Genomic DNA, 26,961 nt, shown 5'->3' with positions numbered 1-26,961 from the left:
TCCCCTCGGCTTGGTGACACCGGGCGCAGTCGGTGACTGTCACCTGCCCTGCGTTGGTGGAGGTGGCTTCAGCAAAGCTCCTGCACTCGTGAGCACCGTACCAAAGCCAGGCTGTGGGAGCACCACGCCCTGTGACTTCACATAACATAAAGCCCTAGAAACACGTGAATTAATACACAAAAAAAAAAAAAAAGCACACACATGTAAGGTGAGAGATTTCTTTCCTTGCTATCAGGAAACTTCAAAAAGAGAGAGACTTGGCCCTATGTAAGCACGCCTGTGATCTCTGATGGCTGTGGGCTGATTTCTGGGCTCACCATCCTTCTTCTAAGGGCTTGTGAGAAGTGAAGAGCGGGTGCTCGGTGTCCCCCCAGGAGCTGGTGCTGGAGATGTGCTTCCCAAAGGGGTCACCCCACTGCGGGCTCGCAGATGGAGCCCATGGCACGGGGCTGCAGTATTCTTGAGAGGAAGGAAGGCGCGCACCATGCTCGCCTGGGTCGATAGGGTAATCTTCAAGAAATCATTTTTTTACTGATTGCTTTGGATGATTTCCAGCAGGTTAATTACCCCAAATCTTTCTCCATCGGAGCGTGGCGGCGTTAAGCCAGCACCAGGGAGTCGGAAAGCGGGGGGACGTGGAGGTGAGGCTGCTGGAGCGGGTGTCAGTGCCCTAATCAGAAGAACAAGGGAAGTTTTGAAACGCCCGAACTCAGCTCCTTTTGTGTTAAATGAGCAATCAGGAGCAGGTAATACTGGTCAGTAAGAGGTGAAGCGGGTGCTTCCCCTACCCACGGCCAGGGCAAGTGATGGAGGCAGCTTTTGCTCTTTCCCCACGTTCACAGGGCTGTGTCACTCCTGCACTGAGCACTCAGTTTTGGGGCATTTTGGTGTTTCAGGGTGGTTTCCTTCCTCCTCCTCTTTCCCTGCTCATCAGGAGCTGAGCTGCCCCTGCTTAGGTACTAAATCACCCGCGCTGCACTTTCCCACCCTCTGCCGCAGAGGGGAGGGGGGAATCAGGTCTCGGACGCCAACAATTCTCTCTTATTACCTTTGTATATTTTATTTATTTACTATAAACTGTTATAAGAAGGCCATCACCACCGCATCGGCATGACGTGGGAAATAAATGGCTTTTGGTTTTAAGAGCGTCACTTTGAGCCGGGAGTCTGCGCGATGTTAATTTTTATTGCCAGAAGTAGTCATAAATTGATAGTTCAGAATCGCTGTAGGGGCTGTAATTAACTAGTTACTATTTCACCTCCAAAAGGAGCAATGTTTCACACTCTTACTTTCACTTATCTGGAATCAACCCCTGTCAACATCTGCTGAAGCCAGTATAAAGATTTATAGACCTTGGAGGTAAATATTGACTAATAGGCAGCTTGGCTTAATGTTCACCTTGAAGGACAATAAATTGTGCTATTGATTTGAAGCTAGATGTCAATATCTGCATTGTTGTAAACATTTTAATAAAATTATCTCCATAAAATATTCTCATTCTCCGGCCAGCCCGGTTGGTGCATGGCAAGCGCAGCGGCGTGGCGGTGCCTTGGGACCAGCACTGGGAATTTGGACATCGAGAGCCCATGGGGAGACCAAACCCATAGTGCAGCCCTGCTTAGTGCCACGGGGCTTGGAGAAGTGGCGAGGAGGCTAATGTGAGGCCCAGCAATATCAGCAGCAGCTCTGCTGGGAGCCCTGTGTTGCAGGGAGGTGTTAGCAAGCTCCTCGGGATGCTGCAGCAAGCTGCCTCGCTGCCGTGCCGGCGAGGTTTTGCTAACGGCATCGCAGCAACGTTCAGCCAGGGAAGCTGGAAGCAACATGTCCCAGAGACCTGAACATGGGCACAACAGCGAGCCGGGGGACGGTGGCACGTAATTAATTTGGGAACATGTGTTCGCTTTCTGGTGAGTTATTATCTTGTCAGAGGCTCAATGGAAACAAACGGGTGGGAGGAGGCAGAGGGGAGGCGAGTCGGGCTGGGAAAAAGAGGAGCAGCAAGGGAAGGAGAACGGCAAGGAAGGAGGACTATGGATGTCTGGGGCCCCTGATCTCCTCGTGCCACATCACATGTGCTCCGTGAAGGACCCCAAGCATTGCTCAGCCATTTTGGGGGGTGGCTTATTGCTCCATGTCGGAGCAGGATCTCACCTTGGTCTGGCCAGATCCTCCCATCCCAGCTTCCACAGCACTGCAGTGGCCAGGCTCCTCTCCTCCAGGGGCTTTGCAAAGCGTGGCCCCAACTGCTGCCTTCTGGATGGCAATCTTTCAAATGTACCAGCAGCAGCCGATCTCCGCCGTGCCACGCGAGAGCCGTCGCTCGGTTATTTATACCTCTGTGCTTTGGGCTGCTCGCGGCCATCTCTGGTGAGGCCGTGCTGGAGGCTCCTGAATGCCACGCCAAATGCTGCCGAGCATCCCAGCTCTGCTAATGATGCGGGCCACTCGTTACGAGTCTGTCCAGGCTGTTTTGCAGCTCCGGGCTGAGTTTTCCCCTCCATCCTTTGTGGTTTTGCTTCCCGTTCCCTGAGTCTTGGCTTTTATGGACAGCTGCAGAGTCGCAGGGCTGCCGGAGGAAGCCCTAACTAGTACATGATGTGATGTGTATACCACGCAGGGGGATACAGGCTCTGGTTTTCCAGCTCCCCTTCCCCTGCATTCCTCCCCAGGCTGGGTTTTTGGCCCCTTGTCCCTGTCCGTGCCGCTCTTTGTGTCCCCACTTTGCAGCGGGTTAGTCCCTCATCCTCAGCGGATGAGCGAGCTTTGTTCTTTGGAGCCGTCAGTGGCTGTTCCATTTCTGCCCTGTGTAGTATTATTATTATTATTATTAATAATAATGGGTGCTAGCTGTGCTGGTTTTGCAGCTCCTGAGGAGATGAGAGAGCTCTGCCATTAATTCCTGCAATATTTCAGCCACTAATTGTGCTCAGGCAGAGGCAGCCTTGAGAAGTTCCCGAAATTGGTTCAGGTGGAGTTGCCAAGCTCCAGGCGGTGGTGGAGGAAGGGGGAGCAGTGGCTGGGGTGCTGATCCAGGACCCCGATGCCCATGTGTTGCCCTGGCTTCGGCCTTGTGTGCCCTGTGGGAGGACTGCATCGCAATCCCAAAGGGTGTCATAAATGCGAGACCGGTCGCAGAAACAGTCCCCATCCAAAATCCGCACTGGGATGGCAGGGTTATGCCTTGCTCCTAAGTTTTGGGAGCTGAGCTTACCCCAGAGCAGCGTCTGTGTTCCTGTGCAACCCAGCGTGTGGATAAATGTTCCTGCCGTGCCCCACCGGCCCCAGGGGACCCCGGAGGCCACGGTGACAAGTGCACCCTATTGCTTTCAATAAAGCGAGGGCTGTGCTTACAGACTGTGTTTGCTTCACCCTGGCCCTGTTCCCCAGGTCCCGTCTATTTGTTTTTCCTTCCCTGGCAGTCACTAATGAATGAGGTTTGTCCGGATATCAACACGACCCCCCCATTGGAAGCAAGAAAAAACCAGAGAGGCCACAGAGTGGAGCGGAGCGGCAATTGCTCCCGGTCTGTGCCTTCACCTGTCGACCGATGTGGGCACCGGCACGATCCAGCAGTGCCGGCTGCAGCAAAGCAACTTTATGGCGCTGGTTTTTTGTTTTTTTTTTTTCCCAGCAAAGCCCGTTTTGCAGGAGGGGTTGGGAGGACGTGAGCCAGAGCTGCTGTTTCCTCGCATACCGCGTTGATTTTTGAGCCCATTCATTTCCAGTGCTCTCAGCTGGAGCAGCGCATAACAAGCTGCATGGCTTCTCTCTTTATTTACTGCCACTTCCCCATCAGAAGAAGCTCTCGATATAAAACCCAAGAAGTGTTGGGTATCCTGTTCATTAAGCCCTCTGGCAGGCAGGCACTGAAAGGAGATGAGACGAGACTTCCACGCTTAGCGTCTGCCCGGCCGGCTCCGAACCAGGCACAAATCAGCTCCGGCACCGCGCACTGCACGACTGCAGGAGCAATAAATATATGGGCATCTTGTGGCTGCACGGCTTCTGTGCCTGTGTATGTAACCATCTCGGCTGGCCTGTGTGCACGTAGGATTAAAGTCAGGCAGGTAAAGGAGAACACCGGCCCGCACTCACCCGGCACTGCCTGTTTTGCCAGTGCCCTGGGGCAGGGATCCCTCCTTTCCCCTTTACCTTGCCCCGGGGTACCTGGCACTAATGAGGCTGTGTCCGGCGCAGGCATGGTCTTCATAATGATATTATTGTCAAGTTCCCGTGCAAAGAACCATGTTTTGGTAACTTTGAGGGCTCTCTGTGTCAGGGTCGATTACATAAAGCCAAAACCCCACAGGTGCCAATGCAAAGTGTGTCAGACCCCAAAACCCCGAACACTCTGCGTCTCCGCAGGCCAATTACCGGGCACTTATTTCAGACTCCTGCACTCTGCAGACACACAGGGAAAGCCGAGAGCCTTCATCTCTCAATTTCCCGAGCTTTTGCAGGTGCCAAGCTGACCCTTGCCGTTACTTTAACAAAGTCTTCTGCTGGGTAATGAAACGCGCTCGGGCTGCCTTGCTCCCGGATCAAACCGCAGACGAGGACCGCGGTTCGGCTACGGCGAGCGATAATTCTTGCCGCGTGCGAGCCAGCTCCCACGCGCTCGGGGAAGGGCTCTGAAGCAGAGAATTATCTGGGCCTTTGCATAAACCCGAGTCAGATTTGCACGCAGAGCATCTGAAGGCCACCGGCTGTGCCGTTATTTTATCAGCAGGCAGCGCTGTGCTACTGAGAAGCCAATTCTGGGTCAGCCATAAAAGGGATCTTTTTTTTTCCTTCCCTCTCTCTCTCTCTCTCTCTTTTTTTTTTTTTTTTTTTCAGCCCACATTGCTGCAGGCCCAGTGGATATAAAACTGTAATTTTTGTGTCTCCAAAGGATATTGATTTTGGGGTAACGCCTTCATATCTTGCCCTTCAGTTGCGCTAAGTAGTGATGAGCTCAGCAGGTTTAACCGTGAGCTGCTCCGGTGCAATTTCAGCGCGGGGCTGAGGATGCAGGTGGACGGCAGCAATTCGTCACGGCAGGCTGCACGGGAAAAGTCGTGTCACCCCTTTCTGGAGTTCATGGGACGGGGATGGGACGTGGGGCTGCCTTCCAGGCTGGATCAGCACACGACAGTGTGCTGCCTGAGCACGAGGGGGCTTCGGTCAGGCTCCTGAGCACAGGGAGAAGGCCGGGTGGGCTGGGGAGGGAGCAGAGGATGTGCAGCACCCCGGGGCTGCGCGATGCCAAGGCAGCTGCTGCTGGTGCAGGCTGTGACCAGCCCCGTGTGAGCTGGCAGGAGTGACAAGTGGGATTTGGGCATCAGGATCTCAGCAGGGTGCTCGCTTTGGGAGTTGGCCTGGTGTAGCCGTACGGTGGCATTAAACAAAATGCACCAGTGCTGGCTCAGGCCCTATATGCAACCCCCATTTAGGTGTGCGTACAAGGCAGCCGCCTCCACGGGTGGCGGCGTGTGACTGCGCTCACTATTTCAGTACCATGGGAAGAGGAGTTATAAAAGTACGAGCTGGTGGGACGCGGGCAGCGTGCGCCCCACCGGGATGCTCCCGTGCATGCATTTTGCATGCACGAGTTGGGAGCAAGATGCACGCGGTTGACCGGCCAAGCACATGGAGCCACCGCAGCACACACGCCGTGGTCCCCGGGTGAAAGCGAGGGCCAGGGTGGGATCGCCCGGCCCCTCTGGCCAAGCTCGACGTGTCCCCAGGGAGCGGGGACCTGCGCCCGGCCTCGCTGCCATTGGCACTCACTCCCAGAAACAGCTGTCCAGAGCTAATTTATTTCCTAATGCTGCAGCAATGTTAATTTATAAATTACACTGGTAATTCAAGCTATTATTAATTTCAGATGGTGTAGGGCAAGCCTAATTAAAATATGACACCAATTGCCACACATATGTACCAAGGACTACCGTTTAGAATTTATAGGAATATTAAGTGTGACACCGGTCTCGGAGATGCTTCACGCCGTAATTATCGCGTCTCAGCTGCAGGAGATGGGGCGATGGGGAGGTGTCGAGGAAAGGAATAAGATGCCGCCTCCCCATTTGGGGCTGTTTAAAACCCGCTCGTGCTGTCGGTTCGCGGGCGAGCTGTGCTTCTGCAGGATGTTTAGCAGCCCCGTCCTAATTGCCGCGTTTCCTTTTTTAACTCGGTGCCTGCTGTAAGGCCGCGATCTCCATCAGCCCAGCGACTATCGCAGCCCAGCACCTGTGCCTGGCCGGCTGGGCTGCTGCTTCAAAGAGAAGCAGGCTCCGGCACGGCGCAGGGGATGTAATGTGCAGGACAAAAGGAAAAGCTGCTGCTTGCATCTGGCCGGGTTTGAGTAAAGCAGGAGCTGTGGTGCAGCACGGGGGAAAAGACGGGGTGGGTGCGTGGTGGGTGGCTCCACGGGGCGCTGGAGAAAGCTGGGTGGTTTTGAGCCTGGAGTGGTACGGGGAGAGGGACAAAGCCTTTCAGGTGAAGGGTGGTGTCGGTACCGAAACCGATGGGAGAAAGCTGGCCATGAGTTAATTGAAGCTGAAAAATTAAGGAGAGGTTTCTGTGGAGAGCACGGAGAGCCTGACAGCACCTCCAGGCTGGAGGGTGGGGTGGGATGAGTCGGTGCAGGTTTGGCAAGGACCACCCTGCCCATCCTACACTTGCTGGGGACAATATCCTCAGCAAGCGATGCTCTCAGCGGGGCTGGGGCCAGTGCAGGGCTCCAGATCTCGCAGGCACCTTCCTGGCAGGGAGATTTTGGGCTAGGACTCTCACAGTGGGTCCTGGGGCTGTGCGACAGGGTCGCGGGTGGGCAGAGGCTTGCCGCGCCTCCCCTCGCTCACAGCCCAACCCCTCTGTCCCCGCAGCCGTGGGCTTCATCAGCGAGGACGAGTACCTGGAGATCACGGGCATCACGCGGGAGCAGTCGGGCGAGTACGAGTGCAGCGCCTCCAACGACGTGGCAGCGCCTGTCGTCCAGCGAGTCAAAGTCACCGTCAACTGTGAGTAGCCTCGGGGCTTGCTGGGGACCGGCCATGGGATGGGGCCACCTTATCCCACCCCGAGGGGCTGGGGACATTCACGCTGGGCAAACCCCGCCTTTGGCCCCAGTGCCGAGGCAGGCAGTGGCAGGTTTCTGAGCAGGTGGTGTTTTGCCCTTTTATTCCCCTTTTTTCAAGCTTTTTTTTTTTTTTTTTTTCCACCTCCTCCTCAGCTGTCTCCTTCAACCTGGGTTTTCTGCCCATGGTGAGATGCTGTGCTGATAACCTCCGGGGAGAGGAGAGAAGTGAGCAGTAAATAGGCATTTTTTCATTTCTAAAAAAAAAAGAAAACAAAAGAGAGAAAGCAAGGAAGAAAGCAGCACTGTTTGTGCTCAGAGGCAGAGGTAAACACACTCCCAAACTCCTCTTGGCCACCCCTTGAGCTGCTGGGCATCAGCAGGGGGATGCAGCTGGTGCCAGAGAGCCAGGGAGCTCCAGTAGAGATAGGATGTGCTTTGGGTCCCCCTGCCAAAACCCCCTGGAAAAGAAGTGTGAGAGTAACAGGAGCTGGACATGGGCTCGGAGATGATTTTTCCTCCTGGGACATGGGGAAAGAGAAGGGAGTGAGAGGAGAGGGGTGGGAGGCACCAACCCCCGGCTCCCGTCTTCCCCGCAGACCCGCCGTACATCTCGGACGCGAAGAGCACCGGGGTGCCGGTGGGGCAGAAGGGCATCCTGCTGTGCGAGGCCTCCGCCGTCCCCTCTGCCAACTTCCAGTGGTACAAAGACGACAAGCGGTAAGAGCCTGGGGGACCCGGGGGGCTGGGGAGGGGGCACACGGACCCCCAGCACCGGCAGCTTTGATTTTTTGCAAAATGCTGGAGGCTGAACGGGCTGGTGGCGGCATGCACCGGAGGGCAGGAGCATCCCCAGGCAGGTTTTGGTCTCCATCTGTGCGGGCAGGGCGTGCATCGCTGCTGCCCACGCCTCCGGATTTGGGTCTCACGGTAAATCCCTGCCTGGGGAAGCGTGACAGCAGAAAGCGATATCAGCAGCGCGAAGCTGAGCGGTTAGGAGCGGATGGAAACAGTTGTCTTTATGATGCGTGGTGTTGGGCAAAAGGGCAGCGTCAGTCCATGTCTCTTGGAAGGGCAGGAGGAATGTGGTGACACGGGGTTTGTAACACCCGGGGCTGCTCACTGCAGTGCCCGCTGCCCCATCACCTCCCCTTGTCGGGGGGCATGTGGGGAAGGGGAAGGTGCGAGACATCGTCCTCTGGAGCTGGGGGGGACCAGGCAGCCCCCGGGGCTGATGCAGAGAGGGAAGCTGGGCTCAGCTCTTGGGTGGGAGGACTTTCGCCCACTCCCCTCCCCAGGGGTGAGTGCCTCCCTCCCTCTGCAGTGCGGCAAGCCCCAGAGCTGTCCCACTGCTGCAGTTCCTCTGCATCTCTGGGGACACCTCCAGACATCACAGGGCTGGCAGCCAGAGAACGGGGTCCAGCAGAGCAGTCCATCTCCATACCTCCCCAATACCTTCCCTGCTCCTTCCTCATCCCTGCTCTGCTCGTCTTCCCCCCCAAACCCCATGTCCCTGCGGTCAGGCCAGGCTGGAGGACAGGGCAACGTGGAAAACAGCACGAGCTTCTTTCCTGATCCTGTCCCCATCACCTTCTCCCCTTCTGCTCTCCTCCCAGGCTGGCCGAAGGCCAGAAAGGGCTGAAAGTGGAAAACAAAGCCTTCTTCTCCCGGCTGACCTTCTTCAACGTCTCCGAGCAGGACTACGGCAACTACACCTGCGTAGCCTCCAACCAGCTAGGGAACACCAACGCCAGCATGATCCTCTACGGTGAGCGGGGCCGAGGGAGGGGGCCGGGGAAGGGCACGGCTTCCCGGAGCGACCGCCGATGTGCGAGGCCTGCAGTGGGAAGCCAGGGCTTTGGGGGAGATTTGGGTTTCCTGCTCATCTTTTCTAGCCCAGTGCACGGGTTGGAGACTCACAACTTGGGTTTTGTGTGTGCCACTGCCTAGAGGTGTTGGGCAACTTTTTGGCATCCGCCATCGAGGCGAAGTTAAGACCTGGCTGCAGGTTTCCGTCATCTTGCTCTGATGAACGCCCAGAAGAGGCTCTGCTTGAAAGCATCCCCTGGTTTTAGTTTTGGGAGGAGAGATGGCACACAGCAAGGTGCCCAGGCATCATCCCCCCTCTGCCAGCCATCCCTCTGCACCGTGCCATGGCCACGGGGCCATTTCCCTGCAAGGCATACAGGACAGGCGATCTTCACTGTTGAATCCTAGAGGAGAAGCAGGGCTTGGGGACCTCTGTCCTCTCCCAGCTTCAGCCCCGCTGTTGTCCTCGTCCTTGCCACCCATCTCCTTCCCCAGCCTGTCCCGGGCCCGCTTCAGGTTTGCAGCGAGCTGGCCAGTGTGTGCATAGTGTGTCACTGTCACCCCTTCCACATCATGTCCTGTCGGGGACACCGAGCAGAAACCCCCGGAGAGCACCCATGTGGCAGTCCTGCCCCGTGGTAACAGTGACCACGGGTGACGTTAATCCCAGCCCACGTTAAACAAACCCCAGAGTGGTGCGGAGGTTGGAATTAGTCTAAGAGGGTTTGATGGGAAGCACCAACCTGCTCTGGCCTTGAGCTCTCCTGGCATTGCAAACCCTCTCCTAGCATGCGTGAATCATTTAATGAAGCCCAGAGGTTAAAAGGAACCCCTCTTGTGTAGGAGAGAGGGCTGCAGCAGGACCCCAGTGTGTCCAAAGGGGCTGGCTCAGTTGGCTTGTACGTCTGCAGTGACTTAAAACAATAAATAAAAGGAAAACAAAATAACAATTAACGCCTTGTGCCGGGGGTGCGGCAGGAAAGGTGTCTGGAAACGCGGTCGTTTTGCTGCTCTCCTCCTGCATTTCTCTGCCCGTCAGGTGTCTTATCCTGGCTTCGTGTACGCGTGTGGGAAGCTGTTTTGGGGTCACTGCGAGTTTGTGTGGTGCCCAGCCCTGCGGGGTTCACCGAGCATTTCTGTGCCATTCGTCATCTTTTTGCAATGGCAGCGTAACATGTGGTGTAACCCCCCAAAAGCCGTGTTCTCCCCCCAGAGGTGTGTTTCCCTCAAAGGTGGCTGCTGCACTGGCTGCTCAGGGCTGGCAGGCTGTACACAGCGGCGCAAGGTGCCCAGGGTCCCAAAATATGTGGGGGCTCATCCTCCTCTCGTGTCGGTGCCAGCTGTTGGGTTGTGCTCCCTGAAGCGAGGGCAAGTTCCCGTTGCTGACGCTCAGGTCTGCGCCCGCAGCCCCTGTGTAGCACTAACCTTGGGTGTTAATGAGCACAGCGATCGTTTTTTTTTGCAGGGAAAAAAAAAAAATCGGTGCTGTAAGTGACAGACATTAGCATTGTTACCTGGCGGTTAAAGCCATCATTAGGGTTGCTTAGAAACTATCGCAGCTTCTTCCCCACCGGGCTTTCTGGTAATTGTTGTCCAATGACCCCATTTTTCAGGAGAGGGACAGGACACCTCCGGGGCCACGTGCTTCTGCTGGCACCAACCCTCCCCAAATTACCCATACAGCCGGGGCACCTCTATTAGGTCCCAGGCTGTGGTCTCCTTACTGGGGTACAGGATTAAAATCTCAGGTATCCTGGGACCTCATACAAGGGCTCATCCTCTCACCTCCCCAAATTGAAGAGGACTTTTCTCTGCTGATGGCTTTGTGAGAGCGGCCCGTTATTTGGGTTCCCATCTGCTAAAGGTGTTTGGTGCGCACCGTAAGGGACGTGGGACGTGGGGAGGTGTCGCACAGGAGCCTCAGCATGGCACAGGCACCCCTGAGATGCGTTGGTCTGAGCGGTCATCCCACCGGGGAGGGAATTTGGAGCCCTCTGACCACGCGTAATTTCCGTGAAGTTGGCTCAGTGAGCCTTTCCCTCCCGTTAATCAAGTCCCCTCCGGGGCCGATGGCTCCCCAGGATGCCCTAACCTGCCATGGCCTGGAGCAGGGGACCCGGAGGGATCGTGACAGGCAGGACGTCCCCATCACCCCACGCTGGGGGCAAAATCCCCCTATAATTCCTGCCCGTAGCTGCGTTTCCTGGGGTGTGTCTTTATTTTTCACAGCAAAAGCAGAAATGGAAACCAGGTGCAATGGGTTCATTACCTGTTGCAAGAGAAATGTCTCATCCCTGTGGTTTTGGGGACAGTTTTGTGCACATTCCCTCTTCCCTGAGGCTGAACGAACCTTTGGGGGTTCTCCCCCCCAAATACAGCTTTAATCCATGTCGGTACACTGACATGAGCCTTTCCAGTGCCTTGTGACTGACGCTAGCATGGAATACATCTTGTAATCCTTTTTTTAATCTATTTTTTTCAGGGAGGTCAACTGGTGCTTTATCTAACATGTAGCAATTCTTATTATAGGCCTTCCACCTAATTCAGTGGCTCATTTGATGCTGTCTTTAATGTGATGAAGTGCTCTGAAATCAAATAATTTTCTTGAGTCGGGGAAAAAAAAAATAAGCCCACTCCTGCTCCCCTTTCGTGCAATCCGTGTGGATTCCCAGAGGCTGTTTTGTGCTAAACCCCCCCGGGAAGCCCCCTCGGTGTCCCTAGGTGAGCAGGGCTGGATTCGGGTGGCAGCATCACACGTGCTGCGCCCGTCCGCTCGTCTTCCCCACACCGAGGGCAGGCTGGGCAAAGCATCTCAAACCTGCCACTGCCCCTGTGCCTTAACCTTGACTTGTTCTTTGATTTTTAGAAGAGACAACAACCGCTCTGACACCCTGGAAAGGTCAGTAACCCGTGCCCCCGCAACGCCAGCGCTCCCCCTACTCCGTTTCCCCGCGGGTCCCTGCGGCTCCCGCCCCCCCATCCAGCGAGCGTCTCCCCCCCGAAACCCCATTGCTGCAGCTCCTATGGCCATGGTTTTTGGGGCTGCTCACAGCTTCCCCCTTGCTGCTTTAGTGTAGCCACTCTGGGTTCAGCAGCCCTCCTGTTTCTGTCCCTCCTGCTAGACTAACGTGGCCACCTCGGGCCACCTCCGCATGCCGCGTCCCCTCCTCTCTCCTCCCTCTTGCTAGGGCGCAGGCAGGGACGGCTTCGTGGTCCTATTGCCCTGTGTCACCGTGTTGCAGCCAGTCCTTCTTCCTCTGGGATGCTTTTAGTGCTGCTTTTGTGCCTTTCTTTCTGGGATGTGGCAGGGTGGGCAACATGCTGCTCGTCCTCGCATCAGCAGCCCGGGGCAGCGGGTGCTCCCGCCGCCTCCCGCCCCATCTTATCGATCGATCGATCGCTCAGCCGGGTCCTTGGGACCGGCGTCATCTCCATCTGGGGCTCGGTAGCCACGTGGCTTTGTTTGTAAAGCTTAGAGGCCAGCCATCGGGATGAACTCTAGATGTCGGGAGGGATTGGAGATAGCGCGGCGCGGAGGCTGCTCTTGTCCCCAGATCCGCCCCGGAGCCTGGCTGCTTGGTGCCGGGAGAGTTTGGGAGTTTGGGGCAGCCATGTGAGGTGTCTGTGGGTGTGGGAAGTGTGCTGCAAAGGGGAAACTAACAGTTAGGGGTCCTCAGTGCCCAGTAGGGCTGCGGAAAAAGGGGACACGTCCCGGGGTCTTGAAAGTGAGGGTTGACTTGACCTCTTGGGTGGTCCCGCTCGGGCAGGACAATTTGGGGTGTTTCTGCAAAGAGCCACCAGGTCAGGCGCCCCTCTCCGTGGTACACCAAGCTCCTCACCTTGGCTCTTCTCTTTGCTTCTCCCATCGCCCTCGTCACCCACCTCGTCCTGCCCTGATGGTGCGGGGCAGCGGGCACAGAGGTGGCACTGGTGGGACACAGGGTGGCTCCGTGGGGGCCGCGTGCCACCGGGCGCTGGGTGCGCTGCTGCTGCTGGGTGGTCTGGGGGCACAGGGTGAAAGCTTCTGCCAAACTTCGCAGGTGATAAACTCAGAGAAAACTCGGAGGCCCCTTACAGAGGTCTCTTTGTGGTGCCACATCCAGTATGGGCTGGGGAACCAGGACCGTGATGGGCTCCACGTCCCAAACCCAAGGACATGGGGATGGCTGCAGGCGGGGACCTTTTAGCGGCCACCCCACTATGTGCAATAACACCAGGGTCCCGAACAGCAGTATCTTGTCTTCCCTTGCCTTCCCTGCTCGGTGGCTAACACCACGGGTGTTTCTCGCCCCCCCCCCCTGCAGGCCCCGGTGCAGTGCACGACGGCAACAACGGCGCATGGCGGCGAGGCGGCTGCGCCTGGCTGCTCGCCCTGCCGCTCGCCCAGCTCGCCCGCCTGTTTTGATCCCCGAGCCGGCCCCGCGGAGCGGCGACGACCACGGCCAGCGAGCGACAGCAAAAAGGAGAGGAAGAAGATGTATTCACTGTTTCTGAAAATAATCATAAGAATTGAGAGAGTGTCTGGCCAGGCCTTCTGGGGGAGGGGGAGAGAGGAAAAACACGCAAAAAATGCAAAGTGAATTTGAAAAGGAGGGGGAAAAAAAAAAAATTATCCAAGGCTTCCTGCTGAAGATGCAACGCGACTGAGTCTTTTTCTTTCCTCTTTGTTTATTTTTTCGTCCACCCCTTTTTCTCCCCTGTTTCGTCGTTCTCTGCCACGGGCCAGCGCGGAGGATGGGTCGGGCGCAGCGCTGTCCCCCCCGGTCCCCTTCGCCGTTCCCGCTCGCCCGGGGCCCCTCCGTCCGGATGCGCAGGTTTTCTTCTTTGCCGAGATTTCCCCGTCTTCTCATGGACCGTGCCGCCATTTGTGTTCCGAAATATATATATATATATCCACATATACATATATATATATGTATAGATATATAGATCTTCAACAGCTACCACGCCGCCACGAACAGAAAGGGAGGAAGGAGACCGGTGCCGAGCCACGCGTTCATCGTACCCCACGCGGACATCGTGAATGATAAGGGATTCTGAGTCACGGTTAATTTTATTAATTATATTTTCTGATATGAGCCTAGAACTCTTAGTTCCTAAAAAACAAAAATGCAAAAAAAAAAAAAAAAAAAAAAAAGAAAGAAACCAGGAGCTGGGGAGCAAGCGGAGAGAAGTTTGTTCACCGAGGAGGTTTGTGCCGGCTCGTCCGCAGGCGAGGAGCTCGAAACGCCTGAGAACCGCGGCCGACCGAACAGTTCCTCTGGCAGCATTGCCAAAAACGCCGAGGGAATGGACGATGCTCACCACACATCACGGCGGAGGGAGACGCCGAACCTTTTCATGGGATATATATATACAGTATATATAAATATACATATATATATATATAATTTTTTTTTTTTTTTGGTTAGCGTTCTAGCCACGGTTCCCAGCAGGGTCCTTCCGCTGCCATTACTGCATGCTGTATATGGAGTTAGGTGTGTATTGGTCCTCCACGAGACGAGAAGAGGTTCTCGGGCCACACGTGCCCAGGTCCTGTCGCCTTTCCGCCCTTGGGTGCCGGGGACGAGGGGACGCGGGCACCCACACAGGGTCCGGGCCCCTCTCTGGCTCCTTTCGCCACGCGGCCCCGGACCTTGGCAGCGGAATAAAGCGAACCGAGGGATGGACATAGATAGAGATCTATATAGCTCAGTTTTATATTTATATATATATATATGTATATGTCTGTGTGCGTGCGTGTGTGTGTGTGTGTGTATATATATATATATATATATATATAAAAAAAAGAAGGCGAAGTGATTGGCACCCGCCGCCGAGCCATCGGCCAAGCTCCGAGACGCGGGACAACTCGACTCGCTTTATTTTTCGCGGGGGTCTCTCCTGCGCTTTCTTTTCCTCCTTTGGTTTCCTTTCCTTCTCCGGGGGCGCGCGGCGGGGCCCGGGCGCGGGCGGGCGGGCGGCGAGGGGGCTCTCTCTGCCTCTATCCATTAAAACGATTGTTCCATGTGGCCGCTCCGTCTGCTTGTGGTGCTCTTCGCCCCCGCGCTGTCCCGCCGCGGCCGTCGGGCATGGGGAGGGATGGAGGGAGGGAGGGAGCACCGAGACATTGCAGTGACGGGTGGCCCCGGCGTGGAGAGCATCAGAGGGACAGCACCCCGACCTCGCTGTTGAGCCCAGGTGTGGTGCCATCACAGGTAAGACTTTGGTGAGTAGAGGGTGTGGGATGCACCTCTGCCCGATTTGCTCCCCGCTCTGGTGGGAACAGAGGGGGCCCGACCTTACGTGGGATTTATCCCCGAAGGATGTGATTTTGGCAGGGGGCGAGAAGGCATTCGGTTAGCACGCGTTGCCCTGTGAGAGGCATTTAATTTTTGTGTTGGGACAGGCAGTTTTCTGCATCCCAGGGGCACGATGGCACAGAAGGATATGGGCAGTGCCAGCCAGCCCTGCCCCATGGGAGCATGCTGGAGCGCTGGTGGTGGCCTTGCCTTGTAGAAACTCTTGCGGCCAGCTTTGTTGTTGCCAGCAGATGTGTATCTGTGCCTCTCCTAGGAAAGGCTGGAGGGAGCTGTGCTTGTCTTTTGGCTCTTGGGCAGGGAGAGTTGACTATGGTAGAGTAAGTCCAGCAGGGAGAGGGAGGGACCCGACCCACCTCCCAGTGATGGCTATGGGGTTAATGGGCCCCCCTCCTACCTTTATTTTTTGAATTTTGAATTTTTCGGTGCTGTAGCTGAGATATCAAACACAATGTGGTGCCAGGGTTTGAGTGATGAAGAATAAGCTGGGGAGAGAGAGAGAGAGAGAGAGAGAGAAGGAGAGATGCTGGTTTATGGATGCATTTATGTGTTTATTTATTTACATATTTTTATTTGTGTCTCTTGATGATGGTAGATGAATGTCATGGCCTGAAATATGCCCTTGGTCCCTCTGGATGTAGCTGTGGTCCTGGTCCTTAGGCACTGGTCAGGTGTCACCGAGGGCCGTGGGGTAAATCCCCGCCGTGTCCTGCGAAGGGAGCCCGCGGGTGCCTTGCAGCCGGGCTCAGTGTCGGGGCCATCTCTGTAGGTCCCTGTGCCCGGCCGCAGGAAGGGGCTGTGCCACCTCCCCCGGCACTCGGCGATGCAGCTGAGGAGTTGTGATGTGCTTTGTCTGACCTAGTGCGTTACGTGTCTGTAGATTTGTTGCTCCACTGCCAGCAGCCCGGCAGAACTGGCACGGTAAATGGGAAGGATTAGCGAGGCTTTCCTTACACCACGCTGGGAGCCAGCTTGTGCTTGTGTTGGTCAGGACAGGGGTTTATTGCTTATACCGCAGCCCTCTGCAGAGCTCCCGGCCAAACCACCAGCTCTGCTGCAGGACCAGGCTGGGCAGGGCTCACCCAGCTCGGGACAGCGGAGGCCAGGCCGATCTGAGCAGTCTCGTGTGGCCAGCAGGGTCCGGCAGGGATGGGAGCAGCGCTTCTCCCTAATCCAGGGCTGGGAGATGCAGATCGGAGGCAGTGGGATGTGTAGGGGCCACAGGCAGGAGGTGAGCACGGCCTTTGTGGCACCTGCAGATGTACCGGACCCATCCTGGCTCCCAGATTATTTTTTTCCCCAAGGAGAGGCCCAAAGCAGAGAGGCTTTCCCAGGGTGTTAGCTGTGGTTCTCGCCCTGCTGAAGGTGATGATGTGAGCGCCACGTTATCCTTGGGTAATGTGGGCTTGGGTCCGCTGGGGTCTGCGTGGGGCTTGGACACCGTCTGCGCTGGTGCTGAGCGCTGGTTTCATGTCAGACGGGTTGTGGTGCCGTTGTCTTCTTGTAAGAGGTGTGTTGGGGGTCTCGGGCTGCCAGTCGGGATATGGGGTGGAGGGGGATGGTGCTATCCGTCACGTCACCTGCAGCCGGACCAGTGCTCAGCGTGGTCAGGGTGAGCTGCACCTCCACCGCCCAGCTCAAGGTGAGCCTGGGGGAGCCGTGGTGGTGCCCCAGCCACAATTCCTTTGGCTGTGGTGGAGCACACGGGGTGGTCCTCCCATCCTGGACCCCTCCCCGAAGGAGGACAGCATGTTTTGGGAAGCACTTACCTTTCCCAGGGGGGCAGCCAAGGTGTCCCTGGTGTGTGGGGCCGTGGTGGCTCGTGGAAGTCCCCGGCTGGAGCCATTCGCTCCGTTTGCAGGCAAGAGACCCTGTGGTGGGTCAGCCATCTCCCCACAGCCCCCAGTCCCTCCCACTGCCCCAGCAAGGTGCACTGGTCCCCAGCAGCCTCCCCAACACGTTTGGCTCTGGGACAGCAACCCTGGGAGCCGTTCTCCTTTCCAGGCTCTCTGGAGTGAAGGGGTGGTTGGCACATCCCAGCTGTCAGCAGGGTGGTGGGACGGAAAACTGGTCCCGAAAGGCGCAGGTCCCTTCTCCTCCTGGTCCTGGCTGCCTCTGGCCTTTGATGAAGACTTGTGTCTGTGTCTTGTGGTGGCAGATCTCGACAGGAGCAGAGCACCACCGGGAGCATTTCACCTGCAGAGGTATCCCTTGCGCAGGGGTAGGTTGCTGTGTCAGAGCAGGTGTTGTTATAAGGTGGTGAAGACGATGCTGGGGTGGTGCAATTGCCAAAAGGAGGAACCTGATGAGGCTTCTGCAGAAGGTAGGTGAGCGAGCAAAGACAGTCCTTCTCCTGCAGGGCTCCATAAATAGGTACGAGCATGTCCATGGTGCGGGTCCCATCAGCGGAGCTGCGAGGACATTTCCTTGGGGGTGCAGGAGCTGGGGCGGCAGCAGCCTCCGGTGCAGGACCGGCTTGGGGACGGGGACAAGGGAGGAGCTGAATGGCAGCAGGGCAGAGAGCAAGCAGCCCAGTCGGGAATCAGACAAACCACGGGGCTGGAAGCAGCGCCAGTACAGGGATAATTTGGGAGCCGAATGAGGCTACAACAAAGTGTGGGGTGAGGCTGCAGAAGGCACGGAGCTACCGGCTGCTCGGGAGCCCCGCTTGCTCCCCACGGCACGCGCGGTCCGCGAAGCAAAGCCCCGAGGGTACAAAGTTCGTCAAACTTTATTGATACACTGCACAATCACAACCATCTCTTATTCTTGCCGAATTAGAAAAGGTTACAACTACAATGTAACATGCACAAATCTCAGGTAGTATAGCCACCCTTGGAATACAATGATCGACGGAAACTCAAGACCGCGCGTCCTCGCCGTCGGGCGCCGGGGGCGAGCCGTCCGGCCGCGGCACGCGGAGAGCGGCGGTCGTGCGGGGGCTCTGCCACCCGCCCGCGCGGCGGGGCGACGGCCTCGGACAGCCAACACGTTCCTCACAACTGCACGTTACATGGCACGAGAAAGTCGAACGCCGTCCCGACGGAGGAGGACAAGGAAGCCAGCCCAAACCGACCCGGGGAGGAGAAGAACGGGGAGCGCGGGGCGGCCCCGGTGCCGTTTCGTCCGGCCTCGGGGCATCTCGTAGTCGTCACCTCTTGTCTCTGAAATGCCACAGCCCTTTGGCCTCGTGTCGGGGGCTAGTTCAGCGGTTCTGCTGCGGGGAGAGAGAGAAATAGGGCACCGGAGCGGTGTGCCAAGCGAGGGCCGTGCACCAGAGGACACCAGCTGGGGGCGGGGGGGTGGGGGCATGGGGGGGCTCCCCCGGGGCTGCACGGGCACAGGATGGGGCACAAGGGGGTGCCAGGGCGGCATGGGGCCATCATGGGGAGATGCAGACCAGCCCCGGTGTTGGAGTGACACACTGCCAAGCACCTCCTGCACCCCAGGGACGTGTCTGGAGGCCCCAGCAGCAGAGGGCTGAGCAGGGGCCACTCGCTCAGTTGAGGCCACCCTTTGCCAAGCGTGGTGACAAGCAGGAGCGTCGCAGGGCTGCCAGCCCCTCTGGATGTCCCCCGTGGTTTTGGAGAGCCGGGAGATGAAGCTGCCAGGTAGGACTCGAGGAGGTTATGCCTATTTCCTTGCGGGTGACGTGTCACTGGCGGTGGGAGAACATTTGCATGCTTCTGCCTTGCTTCGGGTGGGGGGGGTGGGGGTCACTTCTTCTGCAGGTCGATTGGCTGGGGTGGGGTTTTGGGGAAGGAGGTGCGGGCCACTGTGCCAGCTGGAGACGGTGCCACCCACCTCCGTGATGGTGCCCGGGACCAGGGGATGGGACCGGACCGCTGCTCGTGCTCCTTCCCGGGATGCTGGTGGAGAACGTACCAGAGCCACAAGGAGCACGAGACGTGGAGGTGACCAGTTCCGTGCTGTGCCACATCCCTGCCCATCAGGTAAACCAGAGGGGTGCCCCCAGGCCACACGGGGTTTGTAGCTGAGCTGTGGGGCACACTGAGTGTCCCAGGTGCAGGGCCCTGCATCCCTTCTGTAGCTGCCACTCCTTTCGCAGTAGCATCGCACGTGTGCTTGTTTGCACGGGTCCTGGACGGCCCGTAAGAGACCAGGGATGAGGCCAGGGCACCGCTGCATCGAGGACAGGAATGCCGTGGGGGTCTGTGCCAGGCTTTCATTTCTTTTCTGTGGGCAAGAACGCAGGGCAGGGTGGCGAGGAGGTTTCAGCAATGGCAGAGTTTGCATGGGAACAATGCGCACTTGGCCGCAGCTGTTGCGCCATCTTTAGAAGGGAGAAGAAACAGAGAAAAGTGGGGGAGGCATCATTTCCTGGGGGTGTTGGGGGACACACACACTGTGTGCTTCCTCGGTGGTGTTTTTGTCCCTTTGTCACGTTGTCCAGTGCCAGCCGTGACATTTCTGGAGCGCAGTAGGAGGGTCTGTCCCCGGAGCATGGACCCAAAGCTTCCCATCCTGGAGTGCAGGGAAGGCTCGGGGTTTCTCTTCATACCGGGTGAAGGGGATCACATAATGGGGTGTTGTCGGGCACTGGGGGCTGTAGGCAGGGAGCTGACACGGCCCCTCTGGGGTGACCGTTGTGCGTGGCAGGGGAGAGAGCCGAAGGCTTGCAGGAAGCAAAGAAGAGTCTGGCTGCATGGTTTGGTGGCTGAGGAGCCTCCAGCAGGAGGGTCAGGAAACGGCAAACTGGGGACTCCAGGAGCGTCCTTGCCATGTAGGTGCAGCAAATTAATAACCACAATTTTTCCAGTGGCGCTCGAGCTGCCTCCGGACAGTTGAACGCTGTGGTCTCTGCTCAGGCAGGGGCACAGGCACAGTGCAAGCAAAGCCATCGCAGAAGCCCCATGGCCATTTCCTGCAGTTCCCAAGCCGCCAGAACAATGTGGGGAGGTCGTGGCAAGGAGCCCTCAGGGAGATTTGGAGCTGCCTCTGTGCTGACCCAAAGGAAGGGACCACTTGGCCCCAGCCCTCCGGGTGCGCACGGGCAGGACAGGAGTGGTGGAGCTGTCGCAGTGGCCGTGCTTGGTGTTTGCTGCCTTCCTCTGCTGGTGAGTGCCTCCCTCCAGCCTTGGTGCTGTGGTGCTTTGGCTCTCATGCTGAGCAAGTGGCTGGAAATGCCGTGAGCATCTCACGTAGCCCTGGTCCACGGAGCCTCCAAACAAACGCAGGCACGGTGTCAGGGCCACATCCAAGCAGCAGGTCCACGTGTCGCGGGCAGGGGTCCGGAGCAAAGCAGGGACCGTGGCGAGCCCAAGGACTCATGTTCCCAGGAGGGCAGCCTCATGCCTACAAGAGCACAGCGGGGATGATGTTAGCTGGAGATAGTGCAGTGGGAGGTTCGTGGTCCTTCGGGGACTGAGCATCGCCCCTTGCTTGGATCAGCTGGAAGGGGTCGGTGGGCATCACAGCTGGGCCACATCCTCGGGCAGTCAGCAGGGACAGGGCAGTGGGGACGTGGTGCTGGAGGGGAGCATTAGGGGACGGAGAAGTGAGGAGATGATCAGGGAGGAGCTTTGGTGGTGAGACATCACATTCAAGACCGAAAAGGCGCAAGGCAGAGACGCAGGGCTTCAACTTCGGGGTCTGTTTGGGCGCGCAGGTGGCTTGACGCAACGACGAGATGGACATCCCCGGTGAGCGGTCCAGGCGGCCCCCGCCGTGCCGCGCCCGTGTCAGACACGATGCCACCAAAACGCCTGCCGGGTGGCAGCGGGGAGCCCCGTCCACGCCGGACCACATCCCCGGGGCACATCAGCCGCAACCGGCTCGGCGCAAAGAGGGACGAGGCAGCGGGCAAGGCTCGGCACGGCATCGCCCTTCGCGGCGGGCGGGCGGGCGACGGTGGCGGGTGACAGTCTTGGTGGCACGTGGTGGGGTCTGTACAGCGTAACCAGCGGCGAGAACGATCCCGGCACGTGGGAGACGCGGCCGTCCTCGGCCCCTCGGCGCCGTTCCCCGTCCTCCGGCGCGGCGCCCGTCCGACGGAGAGGAGTCCCCGGGCGGCCGTCCCGGCGGGCCGAGCCCGCGGCGGGGCAGAGGCGCGGCGGGGCCTCCCGGGACCCTCCGCTCCCTTATCAAAAGTCGAGGAGGAGGCGAGCGAGGAGGGCGGCCCAGAGGCAGAGGCCGGTGGCCACCCGGGATGCCGCGTTGCCGCCGTCGTGCACCGCTCCGGGCCCTGCATGGGGGAGAGAAGAGGAAGAGGAGGGACAGCGTTAAGGGCGGAGGTGAGAGGACACAGTCGTGTTATGCAAGCAGGAGCCCTGTTGTCCCCTTGTGTCCCCATCCCCTTCCCCCCCCCCCGGTGGGCAGCAAATGGGGCCAGCAGGAGATCAAGTCCCCATTTGGGTCAGCAGGAAGCCTGCAAATGTGCCATGTGTACCCCGCAGCGCCAGCCCAAGCGTGCCAAGGGACCGTGGCAATTGGTGGCGGTGGGCATCTTTGTGCCATGAGGGTCGGAGCATTGTTCCTGGTATATCTGAGAGCGTAGCGTTGTGGTGGCCCGAAGCAGGCATCCCCATCGCCCTGGGTGCCATAAGGGTGCCAGCAGTGCCCTGGGGCTAGGAAGGGGCAAGGAGACAAGCCCGTTCCCTCTGTCCCTCCCTCTCTCAGCTGTGTCTCATCATCCCTGCGCATGTCTCTCTCTGTCCCCTCACTCATTGTTCACCCTCTTGGACTTGTTGTTCTCTGTCTATCCCGTGCATCTGCTCCCCCCCACTGTCCCTGGGAGTCTCGGGGCTTGCTCCATCCTACACATCACCAGGCCGGCCCCATAAACAAGCAGCCAGCTCCACTCTGCTCTGCTCCGTGCTGCTCTGCTCCATGTTGCTATCTGCTCATGGCCATCTCCCTTCCTTGCCGTGCCGAGGTGCAGAAAGCAGGAGCACGTACCGTACAGGATGATGCTGGCGTTGGTGTTGCCCAACTTGTTCGTGGCCACACACGTGTAGTTGCCGTAGTCCTTCTCCGAGACGTTGAAGAAGGTCAGCGTCGACAAGCGGCCCTTGCTCTCGATCCGCACCCCCTCCAGCCCGTTCGCTAACCTGCAGGGAATGGTGGATAGCGCTGCTCAGAGCCCCAGACGGGGCAAGAAGAGAATAAAGCCCTCCTGGCCCACCACCACGTGTACTCAGACCCCAACCAGCCCCACAGGAGCCACCCCTTCACCCCACCATGCCACCAGAAGCACACCTCTCGCTCCATCCCCAGCCCGCTTTCCTCCCCCAGATGCCCCGGCCATATCCCCACCTTCCCAACCTGTGCCACCATCCCTGGAGGAATGACCCCAAGACCCCCTTGGTGCTGGGACCCCGACCCTCTGTGCTGCTCCCTCGGCCACCTTCGCCCCGCTTCGCATCCTCTGTGCCCCCGCACCTGGTGTCCTCCTTGAACCACTGGAACTCCGCCACGGGGACGGCCGAGGCCTCGCACTGCAGGATGCCCTTCTGGCCCACCGAGGCGCCCGTGTTCTTGGCGTTCGAGATGTACGGCGGGTCTGCGGGGACGCCACACCACGTCACGCCCCGGGGCCAGGCCCCGCGCCCACCCCACTGCCACGTCCCCCGTTTAGGACACCCACCCCCCCACCCACTTACAGTTGACAGTGACTTTGACTTTCCGGACGTCTGGGACGGCCACATCATTGACAGCGCTGCACTCGTACTCCCCGGACTGCTCCCGCGTGATGCCCGTGATCTCCAGGTACTCGTCCTCGCTCACAAAGCCCTGTCCTGGGAGCCGTGGATAAACACGGGGCACCGTCACCGACAGCGTCCAACACCTCGCCCCCCTGGGCTGGACCCCTGACAGCCCCCAAACCAACCCCCAAAGCCCCCTGCATCCCTTCCAAGCTGTGCCCCCCCAGTAGGAGGAGCTGTGGAGCCCTCCCTCCAGCAGCACCCCGCATCCAGCACGGGGGGCTCCCGAAATCCCCGCGCCTCCCCTCACCTTTCCCGGAGAGGTGCCGCCACGTGACGGTGGGCTCCGGCCTCCCGAAGGCCAGGCACATGAGGGTCACGCTGCTGCCTTCGTTCACGGTGATGTCTGATGAGATGTTGACGATCTGGGGGGGAACTGCAAGGCACACGACAACGGGGGGGCCATCAACGCCCAGGTTTGGGACCCACCCAAACGGTGCAGCGGGTCTGCTGCGCTGTGCCCGTGCCATACATGCCACCCGCCCCTCTGACACGGACAGCCTGCCATCAGCCATCGGTGTCTGCCCCATTTTCCTCCCCAGCACTGACCCCACACCTGCAAAATGCCATCCCTAACCAGCCTGAGCACAGCCCTGGGGTCTGCCCACCCACCCCAAATCACCAGCCCCCGCTGCTTCGGGCACCACCGTGATAACCGATTCTCGTTACGACCGCCAACAGCTCTCATATTTTAGCATTTTTATTAAAGCTTTCTAAATTACTGATTGTCTGCTCCATTCAATGCCGGCCATCGTGATTTATATTAGTCTATCCCCTGATACTCCATCTAATAAATAACTTGGCATTCTCCAAACCCATAAATATCCCCGTCGCTGGCAAAAAGCAATTAAATCCCGTTTGCCGACGCCATTCTCTGGCGCTCTGGGCCGTGGGGCTGGAGGATGCCGCCCGCAGGAGCTGACCCAACTATGCAGAACGGCTCTCCCTAAACCCAGCTCCACCCCGGCCCTGCCAGGTGCTGTGCCCCATGAGCCCTCTCCGAGCAATGCCATGAGGCCAGGCGCACGTGGTGCCGCACGCCCAACCCTTTTGCTGGTGGCTCTCGTGTTTTGCTGGGCTGACTGCCAGAAGGACATCGCCATCGAGCCCCAGGGAGGGATGTGATCCCATCAGCTCATCTCTCTCCTCCCGTCCCTGGGGACCGTCCCGGCCCCACTGAGGCTGCTGCCTCATTTTTCCATACTTTTGGCCCCACGGGAAGCCTGGTGTGTGACATATCACAGCTTCTCCACCAGTCGGTGCCTTGCCTGCACCTCAGAGGGGAGGGATGCCACGGCCACACAGCCAAGGGATGCCAAGCGAGGGGCGACGCGTTGTCCCCCAGCAGCTCATGCTGCCCAGATGGAAAAACAAGGATGGGGCAGCGCAGGGGAGGGTATGCTGACCAGGGGACACAGCCCACGGCGGTCTCTGTGTACCCCAAGAAGCCTCAGAAGGGCATGCACAGCCCCGTGCCGGCCGGGTGATGCTCTTAGCACTCAGCCCAGGCACGTGGGTCCTTCTCCGTAAGGACAACGGCACTGCCAGGCCCACTTCAGTGCCAGCAGCCACGGCCCCTCCACCTAAGCCACCGACCGCGTTTGGAGCTCGTCCTTAGGGCAGCGCCCTGCCACCAGCCCCTGCCACCCTCCCACCGGCTGGTCCTGCCCTGCTGTGCTCACCCACTACCGATGCCCGTGCCTTGTTAAAAGTCACAAGAGAAGGGTTAAAATACAGGCTGAGAGCACCTTTTGCTCCCAGGTGGCCACAAGGCTGGGCTTGCCTTGTCGTGCGCTCGCAGCCAGCCCTCTCCCCGGCGCAGCCCCTTGGCGAAGGCGCTGCCGAGCCTGCGCCGCCTGATGGGCCCTGCGAGGCAGTAAATTTCCCAGCAACTTGACACTTTAATATAGAAGTACAGTCTGTTATAGCAGAGGGAGATTGTCTGAGTCCTTCAGGGGAGACTGGCAATCCAAAAATGAAAAGTGTGCGCCGGCAACCGGTGAAAAATGTAGTTAGCGCTCCGAGTGCGGGCGGCACGCTCCGACGGCTTGTCCCCAACGGGTCTGTCGTGGGAAGGGGCCCCGCACATGTGGGAACCCAGACACAGAGCTGGGATTTCTCCTGCTCTGCAGGCAGAGAGCTGTCAGCCCTGACACAAGAAGCTTCGCTCTGCGGCCAGACATTGGCACCGGGCTCCGACCCCGCCGACTCGCCGCGATTCTTGCTGCGGGGACCTTTGGCATGGGAACAACGTGCCAAGGACTCGAGACACCCCCCCCTTTGGGGTGCCTTTCCTCGGTCAGATGAGGAGAGAGCTTTCTGTGCTACCACCTGCGTCCCTGCACCTCTCCCTGCTGCTGACAGCATGGGTTTGGGGCTGCCGGGTGGGACTTGGGATGCACAGGGATGCAGGCACCCAAAAGTCCCGTGAGACAGCAGGACTGCTGCCTGCAGCAGCACCCAGAAACTGGGCGGCTGCCTGCTCCTGAAAAACAGCCTGGCCACCCCTGGTGCTCTGCAGGTCCCATGTCATGCAGGTAACTGGGAGCCCCCGCCGCAGTGCCCTTTCTCCGCAGCCCATGGCCCACGAGCAGAACAGCTCAGGCTAGCCACGGAGGCCTTGTGAAGGCGATGGAGGCACCGCGCCTCTTTGCCCCTTCCCGCCAGAGCTGCCCTCTCCCCCAGGTGACGGTGACCGCAAGAGTGACTCTCGTGCAAGACCCAAGTGGGAGGCAGCTTTCCTGCAGGGCACGGAGGTGTCACGCAGGGAGGGAAGCAGCGATTGTCCCAGTGTTGGGAACTGCAGCTGGGCAAGGTTTAGAGACACCTCAGCCCAACACCAAGCACTTAAAGCTGCTCAGAGCCCTCTCCATCCCGGCAGCACCCAGGGACAACGCTCAGCTTTATCCGTCATGCAGTGGGCATGGGGCAGACCAGGACCAGCTCATTCCTGGGGCTTTCCCTGCTCCGTGCTTGGAACCACCTATGAGCAAGGAGCTAAAACCATGCCCGGGGCAGGCAAAAAAAACTGTTAATGGAATCCAAGGCAAGCAGGACGACCCAGAATATAGCTCAGCCCCAGCGCAGGCAGCTGCATTACATCAGCAATGCTTCAGCACGAAGTACTCACTGCTCCTACAGCTACACACCACCGCATGATCCCAACTCAGCCACACGCAATCAGCCCACAGACAGACGCCCTGATGGGCCAGGGTGACCACGGCCGGGGAAACGGGACTGCATCACCGTGCCACGCTGCTGCCCAACCTCATCTCACCAAAAATGCTCCTGAGAGCCATCAGGGATGCAGGGGGGGTGGTGCCCCTGGAGAGCGTGGGGCCGCCGGCCAGGTCAATACCCAGCACGACAGCGATCATTGCCTACGAGGTTACAGGGACTCGCAGGAGGACATCGAAAGAACCTGATTACATTTCTATAGATCCCACCAACTGCACTCCCCTGCACGCAGCCTCAAGGGCAGGCTGCCTTTGCCTTTGCTTTAACTCATGAGCAGGGCAGGAGGGAGCTGGGGCTGCGCAGGGATGCCGTCAGCAAACAGGACCCGAGAGCTGGGAGGCAGGATGAGGCCAGGAGCAAACACAGACGCAGAGAGAAACGTGAGAATCACAGAGACTCATGAGAAACACGACATAACACTGCCCCATGAGCCGTTCCCCACGAACACCACCACGATGCAGGTATGGGCACGGCACCTGCACGGCCACAGCTAAGCGCACAGCCCGCTCGAGCTGCTGTGGCTTGAGATTACCCATGGGCATGGAGGCAAAAGGCTCTCCGGTCCCACTCCCCAGCCTCCCTGTATCCCCAAAGCACCAGGACGGGGAACCCTGCTCACACTTCTCATCCTCCAGCACTGCTGCAGGTGCTAGCCCTGCTCATTTACATGTCAACAGCAAGCTTTTCTTGGCTTATCTTTGATTCTCCGCAGCTATCACTGGGGGCCCTCCCCCTGTCCTACATCCCCTGTGCAGATAATATCCAACATTTATGACACTCTCCTGTCACTAAATATAGAACATAATAAATGATCCCTGGGCAAACGTGTTAATAA

General features: G+C 58.4%; 2 protein-coding genes across 19 annotated transcripts in view; one reads left to right on the top strand and one right to left on the bottom strand.

The window, feature by feature from the left end:
* Nucleotides 1–14,876, top strand: part of NTM (neurotrimin) — a 343,561-nt gene extending 328,685 nt beyond the window's left edge. For 10 of the 14 annotated variants that reach the window (XM_083808756.1, XM_083808751.1, XM_083808752.1 and 7 more), the window contains 5 exons: nucleotides 6,867–7,001; nucleotides 7,657–7,777; nucleotides 8,674–8,825; nucleotides 11,733–11,765; nucleotides 13,171–14,876. In XM_083808756.1, coding sequence (XP_083664882.1) covers nucleotides 6,867–7,001; nucleotides 7,657–7,777; nucleotides 8,674–8,825; nucleotides 11,733–11,765; nucleotides 13,171–13,271 — 542 coding nt within the window. In that variant the 3' untranslated portion in view covers nucleotides 13,272–14,876. The remainder of the gene's footprint in view (nucleotides 1–6,866; nucleotides 7,002–7,656; nucleotides 7,778–8,673; nucleotides 8,826–11,732; nucleotides 11,766–13,170) is intronic. The other 4 variants (XM_083808749.1, XM_083808746.1, XM_083808747.1 and 1 more) reach the window with 1 other exon arrangement.
* A 3,002-nt stretch (nucleotides 14,877–17,878) lies between these two features.
* Nucleotides 17,879–26,961, bottom strand: part of OPCML (opioid binding protein/cell adhesion molecule like) — a 342,553-nt gene continuing 333,470 nt past the window's right edge. For all 5 annotated transcript variants that reach the window (XM_083808758.1, XM_083808760.1, XM_083808762.1 and 2 more), the window contains 5 exons: nucleotides 23,140–23,265; nucleotides 22,788–22,922; nucleotides 22,567–22,687; nucleotides 22,084–22,235; nucleotides 17,879–21,370 (listed from right to left, as the gene is read on the bottom strand). In XM_083808758.1, the coding sequence (XP_083664884.1) occupies nucleotides 21,270–21,370; nucleotides 22,084–22,235; nucleotides 22,567–22,687; nucleotides 22,788–22,922; nucleotides 23,140–23,265 (635 nt within the window). In that variant the 3' untranslated portion in view covers nucleotides 17,879–21,269. The remainder of the gene's footprint in view (nucleotides 21,371–22,083; nucleotides 22,236–22,566; nucleotides 22,688–22,787; nucleotides 22,923–23,139; nucleotides 23,266–26,961) is intronic.

Source organism: Anser anser (assembly GCF_964211835.1).
Source record: "Anser anser genome assembly, chromosome: 22".
In the NCBI taxonomy this organism is placed as follows: Eukaryota; Metazoa; Chordata; class Aves; order Anseriformes; family Anatidae; genus Anser; species Anser anser.
The sequence above is the reverse complement of the archived record's forward strand: the minus strand, read 5'-3'. Positions and strand labels throughout refer to the sequence as shown.